At 41.5% G+C, this 16,003-nt stretch overlaps 1 protein-coding gene across 5 annotated transcripts in view; it reads right to left on the minus strand.

Annotated features, from left to right (window-relative positions):
- Positions 1-16,003, minus strand: part of MACROH2A1 (macroH2A.1 histone) — a gene marked incomplete at its 5' end in the record, with an annotated part of 67,153 nt that overhangs the window by 19,507 nt on the left and 31,643 nt on the right. For 2 of the 5 annotated variants that reach the window (XM_084252837.1, XM_084252836.1), the window contains one exon: positions 4,775-4,882. The exons of 1 other annotated variant lie outside the window; for it this stretch is intronic. In XM_084252837.1, the coding sequence (XP_084108963.1) occupies positions 4,775-4,882 (108 nt within the window). Of the gene's footprint in view, positions 1-4,774; positions 4,886-16,003 lie in introns of all 5 variants that reach the window. 2 more of the 5 variants (XM_084252835.1, XM_084252834.1) reach the window with 1 other exon arrangement.

Below are 16,003 nucleotides of genomic sequence, written 5' to 3' on the forward strand. Positions count from 1 at the left end.
GAGAATCATAACTCATCAGGGGCTACTTCACACACCCAACTCTGAGGACAGCCTAGAAGAGTGACTCCCCAAGTTTACTCTGCTGTGTGCCGGGCTCAGAGGGAGGCCTCGGGGGAGGAGCTGAGTCAAGCAGCAGTTGTGCTGCTATTAAATACCTACAATACATAAATGTATTTACGAAAAATCCTTGACTATGAAGATTTTGGGGGGAGGGGGCATGTCTGTGTGCTTGGGAGGACTAGGTGGGGGGGACAGGAAAAATGCTTTAGGTACTTTGGAAAGACAAATGGGTGAACACTTGGCTTGGGCAGAAGCCAACAGTGAAGATGGTCATGAATGGAGACAGCGGCTGCCCAGGGCAGAAGAAACCCATGAGCATGTGTATGGGTCATGTATGTGCATGTCTGAAATGATGCCACTGTCCAGTGAACACACAGGAATAGGCCCAGATACCAAGTCCTAGGGGGTCCCAGTAGCCTAGCCTGGGTCCAGTCCAGGGGCTTCTCAGTCAGGCAGGCATGTGGCTGTCTCTAGAGAACAAGCCCCTAAACAGCATGGGCATCTGTGGGCCAGAAAACTCATTCTGGGGAACTGAAAATTCCCAAATTTAGATGATGTTCTAGAAAGGAGGAGGATGATTATCTATTCCAGTATTTAGATAAGGTAACTACTTCCCTGTCTTCTCACCGGGAAAGGTGAAAAGCTAAGAGTTAAACCATGGCATGGGGAATGAAAAATATCTGTAAAGATACTGTGGTCTGAGCTAATTAGAGAACTGCTTGAAGGGACCCGGATGGGCTGCCTCCTCCACCCCAAGTGCCACCATGTCTATTAGCAATAATCGCGCCTCGGATAAACCTCATTGGCTACGATACTGCCACTGCGCAAAGCTAGTGCCACCATGTCTAAAACGGTGCTCAGGTTTCTGTTGGCACACACACAGACCTGAAACTGAGCATCAAACATCCTGACCCAAGTCTGAGATGAAATGAGTCTCCCTTAAAGCAGGGCTAACAGAGATGCCAGAGCTGAGGCACTGAGCCTTGGCCTGGCTCAGACCTGTGGTGGCACAGAGCCCACCTGACCTTCCTGGAAGGGAGGCTGGCACCCACCCCTCAGGGCGGGTCAGGAGGCAGTCTGCCAGGGGCAGGGAGGCTGCCGCAGCTTGGAGCTACTAGACAGACCTCCAGGCATCCTTGACATGACCTACTTGGCTACAGGAAATTGTACAAGCCTAATTTTTTTTTGCATAGTATGATCATAAATTTAGTTGTAGGAAAGGAAAGTGATTATTAAAGATTATCTGAGCAGCATGTTAAATCCAGCCTATACTTGTTAATTTTTGGTGTCTTATTTCCTAAATGACAAGGAAGGAAGAAGAGTGGCCGGTCTCTTCTTGTGTGAGTTACATAAAATGCAATTCTTGTCCGTCCTCAAAGTCCACTTCGGCTACAGAGAATGGCAAGGGTGATGTCCTCCATAAATCTGTTACTAAATTCCTCCTGGAGAACCATGCTGTCCCTGTGGCCATGCTAGACCCACTCCTGCCCTTGCCTCTAGGATGAGAAGGAGATGCTCTATCTCTGCTATGCTACCGGCAGGCAAGAGTCCTGCCTGAATTCCCCAGATGCCCAGGCCTGATGGTGACATCTGGTGGGCTTCAGGCTGGAATATGCCACACAAAGATGAGGACACATGTGGGCACTGCTGAGGCCCAGGAGCTGATTCGCTCTTCTTGGCTTCATCCATTTCCTCAAGTGTCTGAGAAGCCCACTGTCAGTCACTGGATAGAAAGTGGTGATGGCCCTTTTCTTCACTGCTGCTTCCAGCTCCCTCGCTCACTGTTCCTGGGGTGGGCTGTCGGGATCAGGGGGAGAAAACCCATGGTTTTGATGGCTGGGGAGGCACACAGACTCGCCCATCCCTCCTCACACTGTCTCCCTACTGCTTCAGATAATACCGAGCCTCCAAGGAAGACAAAGCTGTTTCCCATCACTGACAAAGGTTTATGGAAGTGCCATTGGAAATAAATCCATGAGATTTTTAAATCTCTGAAAAGAAGCCCTGCACTGCCACTGAACCACAAAGCAAACACATTTAGTTGGTTCAGATTCATAGCACTGTTTTCTTTTGGAAAACAACAATGTCTGTGACCATCGGGTAAAATCATGGAGTAATGAGCGATTACTCCTGGGACTTCACTATGTGAAATACATCATCAACAGCAATTAGGTCCCAGGCTCCTAAGCCCCAGCTGGCTGCTCCTGTGAGTAGCTTAGCAACCAGGCTTCACGGGGCTGGGCCAGCGCAGCATCACCTTTCTCCAGCCTGGCTTGCTTGCAATATTCAAGCGCTTGGTGTCATCATCACAGATGGGGAAACAGATCTAGAGAACACAGGGTACCACACAGTCATCATTTAAAAGTACCCATTTAGAAACATTTCTTAAAATCCAAGTCAAAATTATAGTCGGTAATAAAAACATTTTAAAATGTGCTTTGTGTAAAAATTCTCATGTGTCAGTTTTATGACTCCTGTCCCTTTGGCCCTCTCTGCCATGACCTGCCCCTGCCAGTAATAGCCAATGGAGGGCCAGAAAGTACGGCTTCACAACAATGCTCCCCACTGTACGCGTTCACCCTCCCTGTGCTGCAGGGGTGTGGGGCGCCAGAGAGGGAGGGTGGCTGGCACCAGAGTTTCCTCTGCTGGTGCTCAGGCTGACTGAGATCCAGCTTCAGGTGGTGACCCCACATTTGGGGAGATGCCATTTATGCTGCTAAAGGGGGTCTGCAGTGCTTAAACTGGGGCTACTTACTCCTGGGTGTGAGTCTGGGGTCACTTAGCTGGAAGCACATTTAATGTGGTAGCCTGGGTTTTGTTTTCACCACTCACACTTCACTGCGAGGCCAGGAAGGGAAGCAGGTGGTGGATAGGTTTCTATAGTCCAGCCCAGTCCATATAGCTGACCATTTCACACTGGGTTCCAGTTCAACCAATCATTTCAGATTATCCCCCGCACAAAATAAGGAAACCAAACAGGTATATTAGTTTCACTGTCAAGCATACTTCTTCCACTTTCCTCTATTTCTTGGTATTAGATGGCATGTCTGTAAATGTTATAGAGCACCAGTATTTCTCTCTAACCTTTGGACTTCCCTTCTTCAACCCTGAGTGAGATATAGTCAGTAATAGCTGGATTTTTACCTTTTGGTATGTTTGCTCCTATGGCACCTGGGCATGGGGCCTAAGACCAGGCATACCCAAAATGGAGAAGATGCTGCTTGGTTGCCGAGTACTTGGCCCTACAGAGGAGCTAGAAAGATGCTTGCAGCCTTGACCAAATCCCCGCTGGGGCCCCCGCAGCAGAACCCAGATATTGATCCAAAGATCAAACAGGGCATCTGCATTTGTACAGACATTTGTATGGGTATGCGTGGGGTTTTTTGGGAAATATTTGAGTTCATGAAGCTATGGGCTGTGAGGCATGATTTGTGGTTGGCTATGACCGGCAGGAAACAGCAAGAACACAAGGGAGAGACCATAGTCAGGGAGCCCAAGCGGGCAGGAGAGGCGTGAGGGAGAGGGTGACCCCAGTGGCCAAATTGTTCTGCCTGCTGAATGGGCTTCCAGGTCCTGGCTAAGTGTCTCTAGCGCACATGACACAGTTCTAAGTAGCCGGGGATTTTCACACTTTAGTTCAAACAAAAGCAAGTTGGACGACAGGTCACATTAATTCTTGACGTGCTACCCAAAGGGCGTGACAGGTGTGGAAGCAGACCCAGGTGGTTGCCTTCACTGCTGCACTGAAGTTTTTAAAATAGATTTAAAAATGTTTTAAGCAAAAACTTTCAAAGCCCCAGACCTTAAGATGACAATTAGTGCTGCTTATTTTTTTTCCTTTGAAAAATGCATACAAAATACAGATAATGGTTATAAAATGTAAACTGTAATGGTTATTTTCTGGAACACCACAGGAATTGCATCATGAAAGCCTGAGTGCAATTAGTGACGGGGAGAGGGGATGGGGAAGAAGGAGCACTTGCAAGGACAGGAGCAGGAGGGCTGTGTCACTGAGAGGCAAAACAAAATCGACAGTGAGGGTTTAAAAATGATGCAGCTTCAGAACCGAGTCATGGCATATTCAAACTACACACAATTTACAATGCAGATCAAATTTACATCTACCAATGTTTGCAATAATTTTTTTAATGTTTAATTCCCTTTCTCTCCACCCCTTTTTTGATGTTCATAGAGAAATATTAATCAACTCTTATTCTCGGGTCTTAAAAGCCTTTGCATCATTTTTATTGTCAACAAAAGCGAACATCTTTTACAAAACCACGGCATCCTGGCAAAGCTTCATCACTGGGGCTGCTGAAAACATATGCCCTCTGTTAAAGCAAACCAGCGACTGGCTTGAGCAGCCATCAGGGGCTCAGTACCCCAGAAGTACCTCTGTAAACAACCCACCGTGTCCCCCAGAACGAGCGGGCTGCCTGCTCGATCCTTCCTGTTCCAGCACCAGGTTTGACTGGTTGTTTTTCTCCCCAGTGCTGGAATGCTTCTGAACACTAGCCAGGGCATCCAGCCCCTTCCTGCCAGGAGCTCATTCCCTCTTCTGCACCACTGTCTCCTCTTCCCAGCCACCCTTTCCTCCACCCGCAGCCACCTGGCCGGAGCGGCTTCTGGGAAACCCAGGCCCTCCTTTCCACAGAAGACGCTGGTCCCCATCTGTCCCGGGGCCCAAGGGCAGACAGGCTGTGTGTGTGCTTACCTTCTGGCCGAGGAAGAGGCTCTTGGTGGAGAGGACCGTGAAGCCGTCGGCAGGCGTGCCCTCAGTGGTGCTGTCGGCACTGGCTGCTTTGCTCACTTCTCCCTGCTTCTTCTTGCACAAACAGAACAGTCGGTGTCAGGCTCACAGAGGCAGAGGCTACACAAATCTGCACATTCCTAACAGGAAGGTGACTTTCCCAGAATACTCAGAGAATACAGGAAATTAAATCATAACCAATTTTTAGCATTTCTCAAAGTGGGGAGCTACAGGCTTATTTTGAAGTCTGAGAGCTCTATGAAGAACATTATATGCAGTTTCATTGTTTTATAATAAAAAAAAATACTTAAAGCCAAAACTTCACCTTACAGTAATAATTTGAACAGAACCATGATCATAAATTTGGACCCAGTAAAAATGTCTCTTAATTCAAGGTCTTCACTTCCTAGTTGGTTATACATTATTCATATTTGGGGGGGGGGGGTGGACCAAACTGTTCAAGGTCATTGGCTCTCAAAAAGTGAAAAAGCAGACCAAGGACTATACCGCTTCAGCCCTTAGAGAAAGGTTCGTAGAGTGACTGCTGAGTTCATCTGTCCCCCTGGGAATCCCCTCCCCTGTAGTGGGCATATGTGCCTGCTCTTGCCAGCACCATTCAGAGTGACGTGTGGGACCCTGGGGTTCCCAAGAGGCTTCCAAAGGGTATGTAGCATAAAGAGGTTTCATTATGTTTATTTCCAGGTCCTCAACTTCCTAATGTACTTTTTCCTAAAACCGATCTGCCCTGGGAATGACTGTCACACTTGTGGTCAAGGTTCCATGCAGGCATCTCCTGCAACCACCCTCCTGCTCCCACTCACCAGAGGAAACCCTAGCACAGCATACCACGTCCAGGTAGGACGCCTATTTTTCCCAGTCTTGTCTATATCTCGGGTAAGAATTTTTTTTTTTTCAATAAACAATAAAAGTTTTTTTTTTTTTTTCAATTTGGAGATTACATTTTATTTTTTTAAATTTTATTGTTATATTCCCCATACAATTGCAGCCCCCCCATATCTCGGGTAAGAATTAAGCTTGTAGGGCCTCCCCTGGTGGCGCAGCAGTTGAGCGCTGGGCTGTGAAGCTGCCCGCAGCCTCTGCAGCACCGGTTCAATCCCCGGCTGCCGGTGAGGGTCCCACATGGCGCGCAGACCTCTCCTGCCGCCCACTGCTCCCCTCAGCAGTGTACTTCGGTCCTTCTGCCTGTTCTACTCCCCGCTCTAGCTCTGGTGAGCCCTCTCACCCTCCTGCACTTCTGACTATACCCAGTGCTTGTATAAATAAATAAATAAATCTTAAAAAAAAAAAAAAAAGAATGAAGCTTGTATTAGAAGTGGGTATTTTGGATCATTTGGGGGATTTTCTGCATTCAAATATTGTAGAGTAAAAATAGTGGGAATGATGGTAACTTTTGTTTAGACACTTCAACTTTTCCCTTTGCCCAAATACCAAAAAGTACCTCCCTGAGGGCAGGTACAGAAAGAGAAAATCAAGAAAGTAGGACATGGCCACGCTTGCACCTTATTTGCCCATTTAGGATTCAAATTCTTTAACATTAAAACTTTTTATTTACATTGAAAAACAATGTTTAATTTTGCCGACTGCTTTAACAATAAGGACTATATTGGCATTTACATGTATGGCTAGCCTTGAACATTTCCTGTAAACTAAATGAGCTAAGTCTGCATCTCCAAAGATTTTCATCCAGATGGTAAGACAAAGAGCATTTTATTGAGAAATATGGTATTACCAAAGATGCATTAAAATTATCACTATTTTGGTACTTGGAGAGTATCAGATTTGACAAGCAAAAGAGAAACAACAATTACATGGTAAGTCCTAATGCCTGTTTTGATATATTTTGCAGGAAACAAGAAAAAGAAAGGCTGGATAACAAACCCTTTCGCAAGTCAGATGTTTCTAATTCTGTGCTTTCAACAAAACTGAAGAAATAACAAATTGAGTGAAGAGGCACTAGAGCATTACAGAACAAAATGCTGAAGTTGGTGAATAGTGATGTACCAAAACGCTTTCTTAGTTGTGATGAAAGTTTGAGGTTTTGAAAGGTGTTTACAACAGGGAAACTGGGTGAGGGATACACTGGAACTCTCTGTACTATCTTTGTAATTGCTCTGCAAATCTAAAACAATTCTAAAATAAAACATTTATTGAGACAATCTGATGACAGATTATTATGTAATTGTGGGCATATAATTCAGAAAGAGTGCTGAGGATTGAGTGATGTTGCTATAACAAAATCCTTTCCATTTCCACTTAATTACTTTTGTGAACTAGATTTTCCAGGCACTTATACCTATAAATATATAAAAATAGGAGGTTGAATTTTGTCTCATATTAGCAATAATTAACATTCATCTTAGGATACATCAGTTGATTAAATAAAAAATACATCTACATCCATCCTATTAAGAGATACAGTTTGAAGAAATTTTACTTCTTAATAGTAAAATTTGTAAAGTATTGTTGTGTATTGGTAATAAATGTGGTTAACTATCCAATCCTGTAGAGTATATAACATTTAGTGCTTTTATAATCACAGAAATTTTTGCAAAATAAAGTTAAATTTGTATAATTTTCTATGGGAATTAATAAAATACTATAAGCATAAAAATGTATCCCATAGAATAAAGTCTCATGGGGAAAATGGAAGGGAAATAAAGTATCGGGAGAAAAATAATATAAATTTTCTGTTAAACAAGAGCCTGTTGGTCAGAGGCAAGATGTCAGCATAGGAAGAGCCTAATTAACTTCTCAGGGACACACCAAGCATACACCAACATATGGAGTAATTCCCCTGCAAAAGAACTGACTGTCAGCTGAACATCTCCATAACAAAAGAATGAAGAGCCACATCAAAATGAATAGAACAGCCAGAGCAGGTCTCACAGAGAATCCCATCCCAGCATGGTGATCCACCATGGGGAGGGATGTTACAAGGCGTGACCACCTCCTTGAGGAGCAAGGAGTTGTGCCCCACATCAGACACCCCAACCATTGGAACCACACCGAAGAGACAGAACCCCAAAATGTCTGGATGTGAATTCCAGTGGGGGCATGCATACAGGGCAACATCTGGAGAACTGAGAAACTTTTTTAACAGGGTCTACATACAGAATCACTACCCTACGACACAGTGTAGAGGCAGCAGTCTGACAACAGGGGCCAGTTGGGACATTTTCCAGGGAAGGAAGTGCTGGCAGGTGCCACTGTTTTCTTTACACTTCCTGCCCACCTTGCTGGTGAGAACAGGTGTGTGGGTATACATGTAAGCAGTATTCCCCTGCTGAACTGCAAAGTCTGATATGAATGAATGGCTAGTAAGGCTACAGATGCAAACAGTCAAAGCCATTGGTGAGCCCCAACCCCTGCACTCACCTTCCAGTTGCCTTGGTGAAGTCCTGAATACACCACACCCTCCTGTACTAGCCCACAGCATAGCTAAAACCTCAGGTGCAGGCCCCGTGACTGCCTGGCCTTGGTAGCCAGGGGGACTTAGGTTCCTGGGTTCTACTGGACTATGACAATTGGAATGGAAAGTCTTGAAGACTGTCATCCCCTGGGCACAGCCAACAGAGACAAACCCCCAGTTTTGTGGTAAGGGTGGAAAAAAAACATGTTTGCCTACCCTGTACCTTCGGTCTCATGGACAGACTCAGGTTTTTCAACAGCTAGAGATTAGTGAGGTGTTCTCAGGGGATACAGACAGGGAGACCCCAACTTTGCACTTAATCTTAGCCTTGCAGCAGCTTACCAGTACCTTCCAGGAAGGGACGTACTCATCTGGAGCCCTGATTGTTTTTCAACTGTCACCCAGGGGTCACCTCCAGATCATTTGGTGTGGAGACCAGCAGGTTTTATGACCGAGGCCCCACTAGACTATATATATATCTGCATACTTTGAAAAAGGCTGCCCAGTATCAATAGCCAGAAACTAGGTGTTGACAGAGATCCGTTCCTCTGGATCACTGGCAGGTACGGGTACATCCTCAAGAACACAGGCCTACCAAAATCAAAACAAGCTGCTTAGATAATCACAAAATTTTGAAAGACAATCAAAAGCAAAGGTAATGTTAAAAGCTAAGGTTCATCTCCTGTACAAGACCACTCCTTCAAGACTGAGAAAGACAACTGTTTTGACATAGAAATAAACACAGAAATTCAGCAAAATGAGGAAAAACAGGAATATGTTTCAAATGAAACAAGATAAAATCTCAGAAAAAGGAGGTAGAAGACCTGATCTCCCATCTCCGGGAACTAAAAAAATAATAAAATAACCAAAAGCCAGCAAAAGAAAACTCCAATAAAAATAATGCCAGACAAGAACACTTCACCCTGCAGAGATCTCCTTCCTCGTTCTCAAATTCCTTGGGAATTTGCTATGACTAAACCCCCACTCCAAGTAGTATTAGAAGGAGCTTTAGGATATAATGCAACAAAGGACCTGAACAAGGAATTAAATAGAACCACAAAACAATAACAAAATGACAGTAATAGACTTCATATATCAATAATCACCCCAAACATTAATGGACTAAGCTCACCAATAGAAAGACAGTGTAGCTGGTTGGACTAGAAGACTGAACCCAATTTCGGCTGCCTCCAAGAAACACCAAACTTCCAGAGATAAACACAGATTGAAAGTTAAGGGTTGGAAAACAATTCTACAAGCAAATGGCACCCAAAAAAAAGGCAGGGGCAGCCATACTTCTATCAGACAAAATAGATTTCCAGTTAAGAAAAAGGTGACAAGATTCAGGCATGGACACTATATAATGATCAAGCGGACAATACACCCATCAACATATCCTCACCAAATGAGGGAGCACCAAAATACAAATCACTATCGTCTCTGAAAACAGACACTGGAGAAAATATGTAGAAGATAAGATGACTTCAATACCCCACCCTATGAATGGGCAGATTGACGAGACAGAAAATAAATGAGGACATAATGATCACATGGGCCTGACATTTAAAGGACCCTCTAAAAATCCAAATACACATTTTTCTCAAGTACACATGGATCATTCTCCAGGATCAACCAAATACTGGGTCTCAAGTCAAACAACAGCACATACATGAAGATCAAAATCATACCAAGTATCTTCTCTGACCATAAAGGTATCAAACTAGAAATCAATTACAAAAAGAAAGCAAGGTGATCCCCCATTACATAGAGACTGAACAACACACTACTACTGAAAGACCGCTGGGTTAATGATGAAATCAAAGAAAAAAGAAAATATACCCTAAGATGATTGATAATGAGAACGCAATCTTTAAGAATATATGGGACACAGCAAAAGCAAGCAGTATTCAGAGGAAAATATATAGCAACATAGGCCCACATCAAGAAACAAGAACCCAAAGAAACCTCATGTTCCATCTCAAGGAACTGGAAAAAGATAGAAAAACAAAAACCAAAAGCCACTAGAAGGCAATAAAAATTAAAGCAGAAATAAATGAAAGAGAAATCAAAAAAGACATCCAAAAGATCAATGAAATCAAAAGTTGGTTCTCTAAAAAAAATAGACAAATCTCTAGCCAGGCACACAGAGAAAAACCTCAAATAGAATTATAAATAAAAGAGGAGAAATTACAACAGACACAGTAGAAATCCAGAGGATAATTAGAATTTACTATGAATGTTTATATGCAAACAAGTTCAACAATCTAGATGAGATGGACAAATTCTTAGAATTAACAATCACCCAAGGCTGAGTAAGAAAGAAATAGAAAACTTGAGCGAACCAATTATGAGCAGAGAAATTAAAACAGTAATCAATAGTCTCCCCCCAAAAACAAAAGCCCAGGACCAGATGGTTTCACAAGTGAGTTTTACCAAACATTCAAAGATGAAAATCTTTCAAAAAACTTAGGAAGAAGGAATACTACCAAATACATTTTACGAGGCAAACATCACACTAAATAACAAAACCAAACAAAGACAACACAAAAAAATAAAACTATAGACCCATCTCCCTAATGAACATGAATGCTAAAATCCTCAGTAAAATCTTAGCAAACCAAATCCAACAACGCATGAAAAGGATTGTGTATCATGGCTTATGTGGGATTTATTTGAGGGACACAAGATGGTTCAACATTCGAAAATCAATTAACGTAATTCACCACATCAACAAAAAGAAAGATAAAAACCATATTGTCATCTCGTACTATCATCTATTATCAATAGATGCTGAGAAAGCATTTGCTAAAGCTCTATATCCATTTATGAAGAAGGGCTCAAAAAATTCAGGATAAAAGGAACATATCTTAACATAATAAAAGCATATTTGACAAACCCACAGCTAACATCGCTCTCAATGGCGAAAACCTGAGCCTTCCCTTAAGATCTGGAACAAGACAAGGATGTCCACTCTCTCCACTGCTTTTAATGTAATACTAGAAGTCCTAGCTAGAGCAATTAGGCAAGAGAAAGATATAATGACAATCCAAATTGGGAAAGAAGTAGTTAAGGTATCATTATTTGCAGATGATAAAAAAATGCACAGAAAAACTAATGAAAACAACAGTTCAGTAAAGTAGCAGGTCACAAAATCAAGACACAAAAATCAGTAGCCTTCTATATGCAAACAATCAGTCTGAAGAGAAGAAATTAAGAAAAAGATCCCATTTAAAATTGTACCAGGGCCTCCCTGGTGGCGCAAGGGTTAGTTAAGATGCAGCACTATGAAGTTATCCTTAGCCACTGCAGCACGAGTTTGATCCCTGGCCAGGGAGGTGACCCACATGGTGCGGCAGACCTCACCTGTCTCACACACTGCTCCCCTCAGCAGCGTATTTCAGTAGATCTACCTGTTTGTTCCCCACTCTGTCTCTGGTGAATCCTTTCACCCCTCCGCACTTCTAGCCTGTACCCCAGTTCTTGTATGCATAAATAAATAAATCTTTAAAAAAATAAAATTGTACCAAAAAATTTAAATATCTGGGAATAAGCCTAACAAAGGGGAAGCTCTCCTGCCCACCTGTGTCTATGGAGGTGACTCTCTTTTTCTTTTCCTAATAAACCTGTCCTTTTAAAATGTAAAAGAAAAACAAATCTAACAAAGGAGGAGAAAGATTTATACAAGGATAATTATGAAAAATTTTTAAAGGAAATAGAAGACACAAAAAAATGGAAAGACATTCCCTGCTCATGGATTAGAAGAATTAACACTATTAAAATGGCCATCCTACCCAAAGCAATTTAGAGATAAAATGTAATTCCAATAAAAATGTCATTGATATTCTTCCAAGAAATGGAACAAGCATTGCTGAATTTCCTATGAAATTACAAAAAAAAAAAAAAAAAAACCCAACAGCCAAAGTTCTCCTGACTAAAAAGGGGAAGAATGGAGGTATTACACTCCCAGACCAAGCCATAATAATAAAGCCAGCATGGTACTGGGAGAAAAGGATACATAAAGACCAATGGAATTGAACTGAAAGCCCAGAAATAAAACTGCACATATATGGTCAATTAACTGATGACAAAGGAGCAAAATACCTACACTGGAACAAGGAAATTCTCTTCAATAAATGGTGCTGGGGAAACTGGACAGCCACAAGCAAAAGAATCAAACTAGACCAGTATCTCACACCATGCGCAAAAATCAATCCAAAAATGGATTAGAGACTGGGATATAAGATCTGACACCATAAAATATATAGAAAAATATATAGAAGAAAACATAGGCAAAACAACTCATGACATAAACTTCAAAACATCTTTGAGGACTTGTGTCCTAAAGCAAGGAAAACAAAGGAGAATACAAACTAAAATGCTTCTGAATCACAAGAGACACAGTAACCAAATGGAGAAAATATCTGCACTCCATTCATCTGATAAGGAACTGATATCAAAGATCTACAAAGAACTTACACAACTCAACAAAAACAAAGCAAATAACCAAATCAAAAAGTAGAAGTGCTAAAAAGACACTTCTCCAAAGAAATACAAATGACCAACAGGCATATGAAAAAATGTTCAACATCATGTACTATCAGGCAAATCAAAACCACAATGAGATTACACCTCACACCTGTGAAAATGGCCCATATTAAAACAAACAAAACAACCAGAAACAAATGCTGATGAGGATGTGGAGAATGCAATTCCTACTGATGGGAATGCAAACTGGTCCACCCACTATGGAAAGCTGTGTGGTGGACCCTTGAAACACTAAAAATCAATCTACCATATGACCCAGCAATTCCACTCCTAGGTATCGTTCCAAAGAACACAAAAACACTAATTCAAAAGGAAACCTGCTCTCCTATGTTTAGCAACACTGTTTATAATAGCCAAGATATAGAAACAACCTAAACAGTCCAGAGAAGATAACATGAGTGGATCAAAAAGATTTGGTATATATTCACTATGAAATACTACTCAGCAATGAAAAAGATAAAAGTGCCACTTACAGCAACCTGGATGAAACTGGAAGGGATTAATCGAAGTGAAGTGAGCCAGAAGGAGAAAGAGAAATACCAGATGGTTTCACTTATATGTAGAATCTAGAGCAACCAAAGGGTCAGGAAAAAGAGAAAACTTGCTGACCATAGATCTGAGGCACACAGTTGGGTGGGATTGGGGGGTAGAGGGGTCAAAACAGGGGAAGGAAGAACACAAGGGACTGCGGTGATGGTCCACGGGGGCTGTGTTGGTGGGAGAATTATGGGGACTACACATGATAAGAGAAATCAGGTACTATTCAAAAATTAACAAAGATGTAAAAATAAATATATAGGAAAAAATGCACTGGCAAAGATAAATTTATAGTAGAGATAGTGGATCAGTCACTTTAAAAGCTAGTATGATGACTAAATAAAAGTGACAAAATTGCCTTTAACTACAACAATTAGATAAGGAATGCAGAGAATTTTAAAAATGTGACACAAATATAAAATGTTGGCAGGATAGTAAAGAGGAAGAGTTTTAGAATTCATTCAAACTTAAGTTATTTCATCTTAAAATAAAATAGGATGTCATATGTGACCTTTACAGTAGCCACAAACCAAAGCCCTATGGTAGATGCAAAAAAGATGAGAAAGGAACCTAAGGTTATCAAACTAGAAGAGAACAAGAGAAGGAAGGAACAGAGAGAAACCATAAAAATAACCAGAAAAAATTAACAAAATGGCAAAAAAAAGTACTACTTATTAGTTACCTTAAGCATATTTTTTTAAAGATATATTTATTTATGCATATAAGAGCTGGGGTACAGGCCAGAGGTGTGGGGGGTGAGAGGATTCACCAGAGACAAGAGTAAGTAACAGAACAGGCAGATTGACTGAAACATACTGCTGAGGGGAGCAGCAGTTGAGATAGGAGAGGTCTGCTGCGCCCTGTGGGTTGCTCCCTGGCTGGCCAGGGATCAAACTCATGCTTCAGAGGCTGCGGATTGCTTCACAGTGTGGTGCTTAACCTCTTGCGCCACCAGGGAAGCCCCCAGTTAACTTAAATATAAACTAATAATTCTATTAAAAGACACAGAATGGCTGAAGAGATTTAAAAAAAAAAAAAAAAGACTCATCTATATACCTGCCATGCTGAAGATAAGAGATAGAGACACAGAGACTAAAAGTACAGGGGTGGGAAAAGATGCATGCAAATGAGAAACAAACAAAAAACAAAGGATAAAGCCTTATTTCTAAGAAGCAATATAACCATTCAAACAAAGACTCTGATAAAAGCAAAGAAAGGATGCTACATAATTATAATGGGGGTCTCCAAAGAGAGAAAATAGCAGTTGTGAAATCTATGCACCAACACAGGCACAACTAAATATATAAACTAAACATCAACAAACCTAAAGGGAGAAACTGACAGCAACAGAGTAACAGAAGATTTTAATACTCCACTTAACGTCAATGGACAGATCAACCAGCAGGAAATCAGTAAGAAACATCAACATTAAGTGACACATTAGAGCAGATGGACCTAATAGATACATACAGAACATTCCATCCAAAAGCAAAACAAATATTCTCAAGTGCACATGGAACATTCTCCAGCATAGGTTACATATTAGGCCACAAAGCAAGTCGCAATGAATTCAAGACTGAAATTATATCAACCAACTTAGTTGATATAATTTAGTAAAATTAGTATGGACCAAATAGTATGGAGTTAGAAGTCAATTACAAGAAAACCATACAGAGCAGTGGAAATTAAATAACATGCCACTGACCAACTACAGAGTAAATGAAAAAAAAAAAAATCAAAGAATTAAAAGCATACCTCCCTGGTGGTGCAGCAGTTGAGCGCTGGGTTGCGAAGCTGCCCGCAGCCTCTGCAGCCCCGGTTTGATCCTCGGCTGCTCCCTGGCCACTGGAGGAGGGTCCCACGTGGCGCACAGACCTCTCCTGCCGCCCGCTGCTCCCCTCAGCAGTGTACTTCAGCCTGCCTGCTCTGCTCCCCTATCTGGCTCTGGTGAATTCTCTCATCCTCCCGCGCTTCTGACTGTACCCAGTGCTTGTATAAATAAATAAAAAATAAATCTTTAAAAAAAAAAAAAAAGCATACCTTCAGACAAATTAAAACAGAAATTCAACATACAAAAACTTTCAGGATACAGCAAAAGTAATTCTAAGAGGGAAGTTCATAGCAGGCATACCTCAAGAAACAAGAAACCCTCAAATAAATAACCTAGCTTTGTATCTAAAGGTAGTAGAAAAGGAACAAATGAATGTTAGTAGGAAAAAAAAATAAAGATCAAAGCAAAAATAAATGGAATAGAAAAGATAAATGAAAGTAAGAGATGGTTCTTTGAAAAACCCTTAGCTAGGTTCATAGTAAAAAATAAAGAGGTCCAATAGCCAAACCAGAAACAAGAGAATAACCTAAATTGCAAAAAGACAAAAGATGATAAAAGACTACTCTGAAAAATTATACTTCAACAAATTGAATATCCTACAAAAAATATATAAATTCCTAGAAATATAAAATCCCCTAAGTCTGAGTCATTATGAAAGAGAAAATCTGAATATACCAATTACTAATAAAGAGATTGACTCAGTAATCAAAAACCTCCCCCAAAAAGTCCAGAACCAGATGGTTTCACTGGGGAACTGTACCAAGCACTCAAAGTTTTATAACCTAGACTTCTCAAACTTTACCAAAACAGAGGGACTGCTTCCTGACTCATTCCATGATTCCAATCACCC

This window comes from Talpa europaea (assembly GCF_964194135.1).
Source record: "Talpa europaea genome assembly, chromosome: 13".
NCBI lineage: Eukaryota > Metazoa > Chordata > Mammalia > Eulipotyphla > Talpidae > Talpa > Talpa europaea.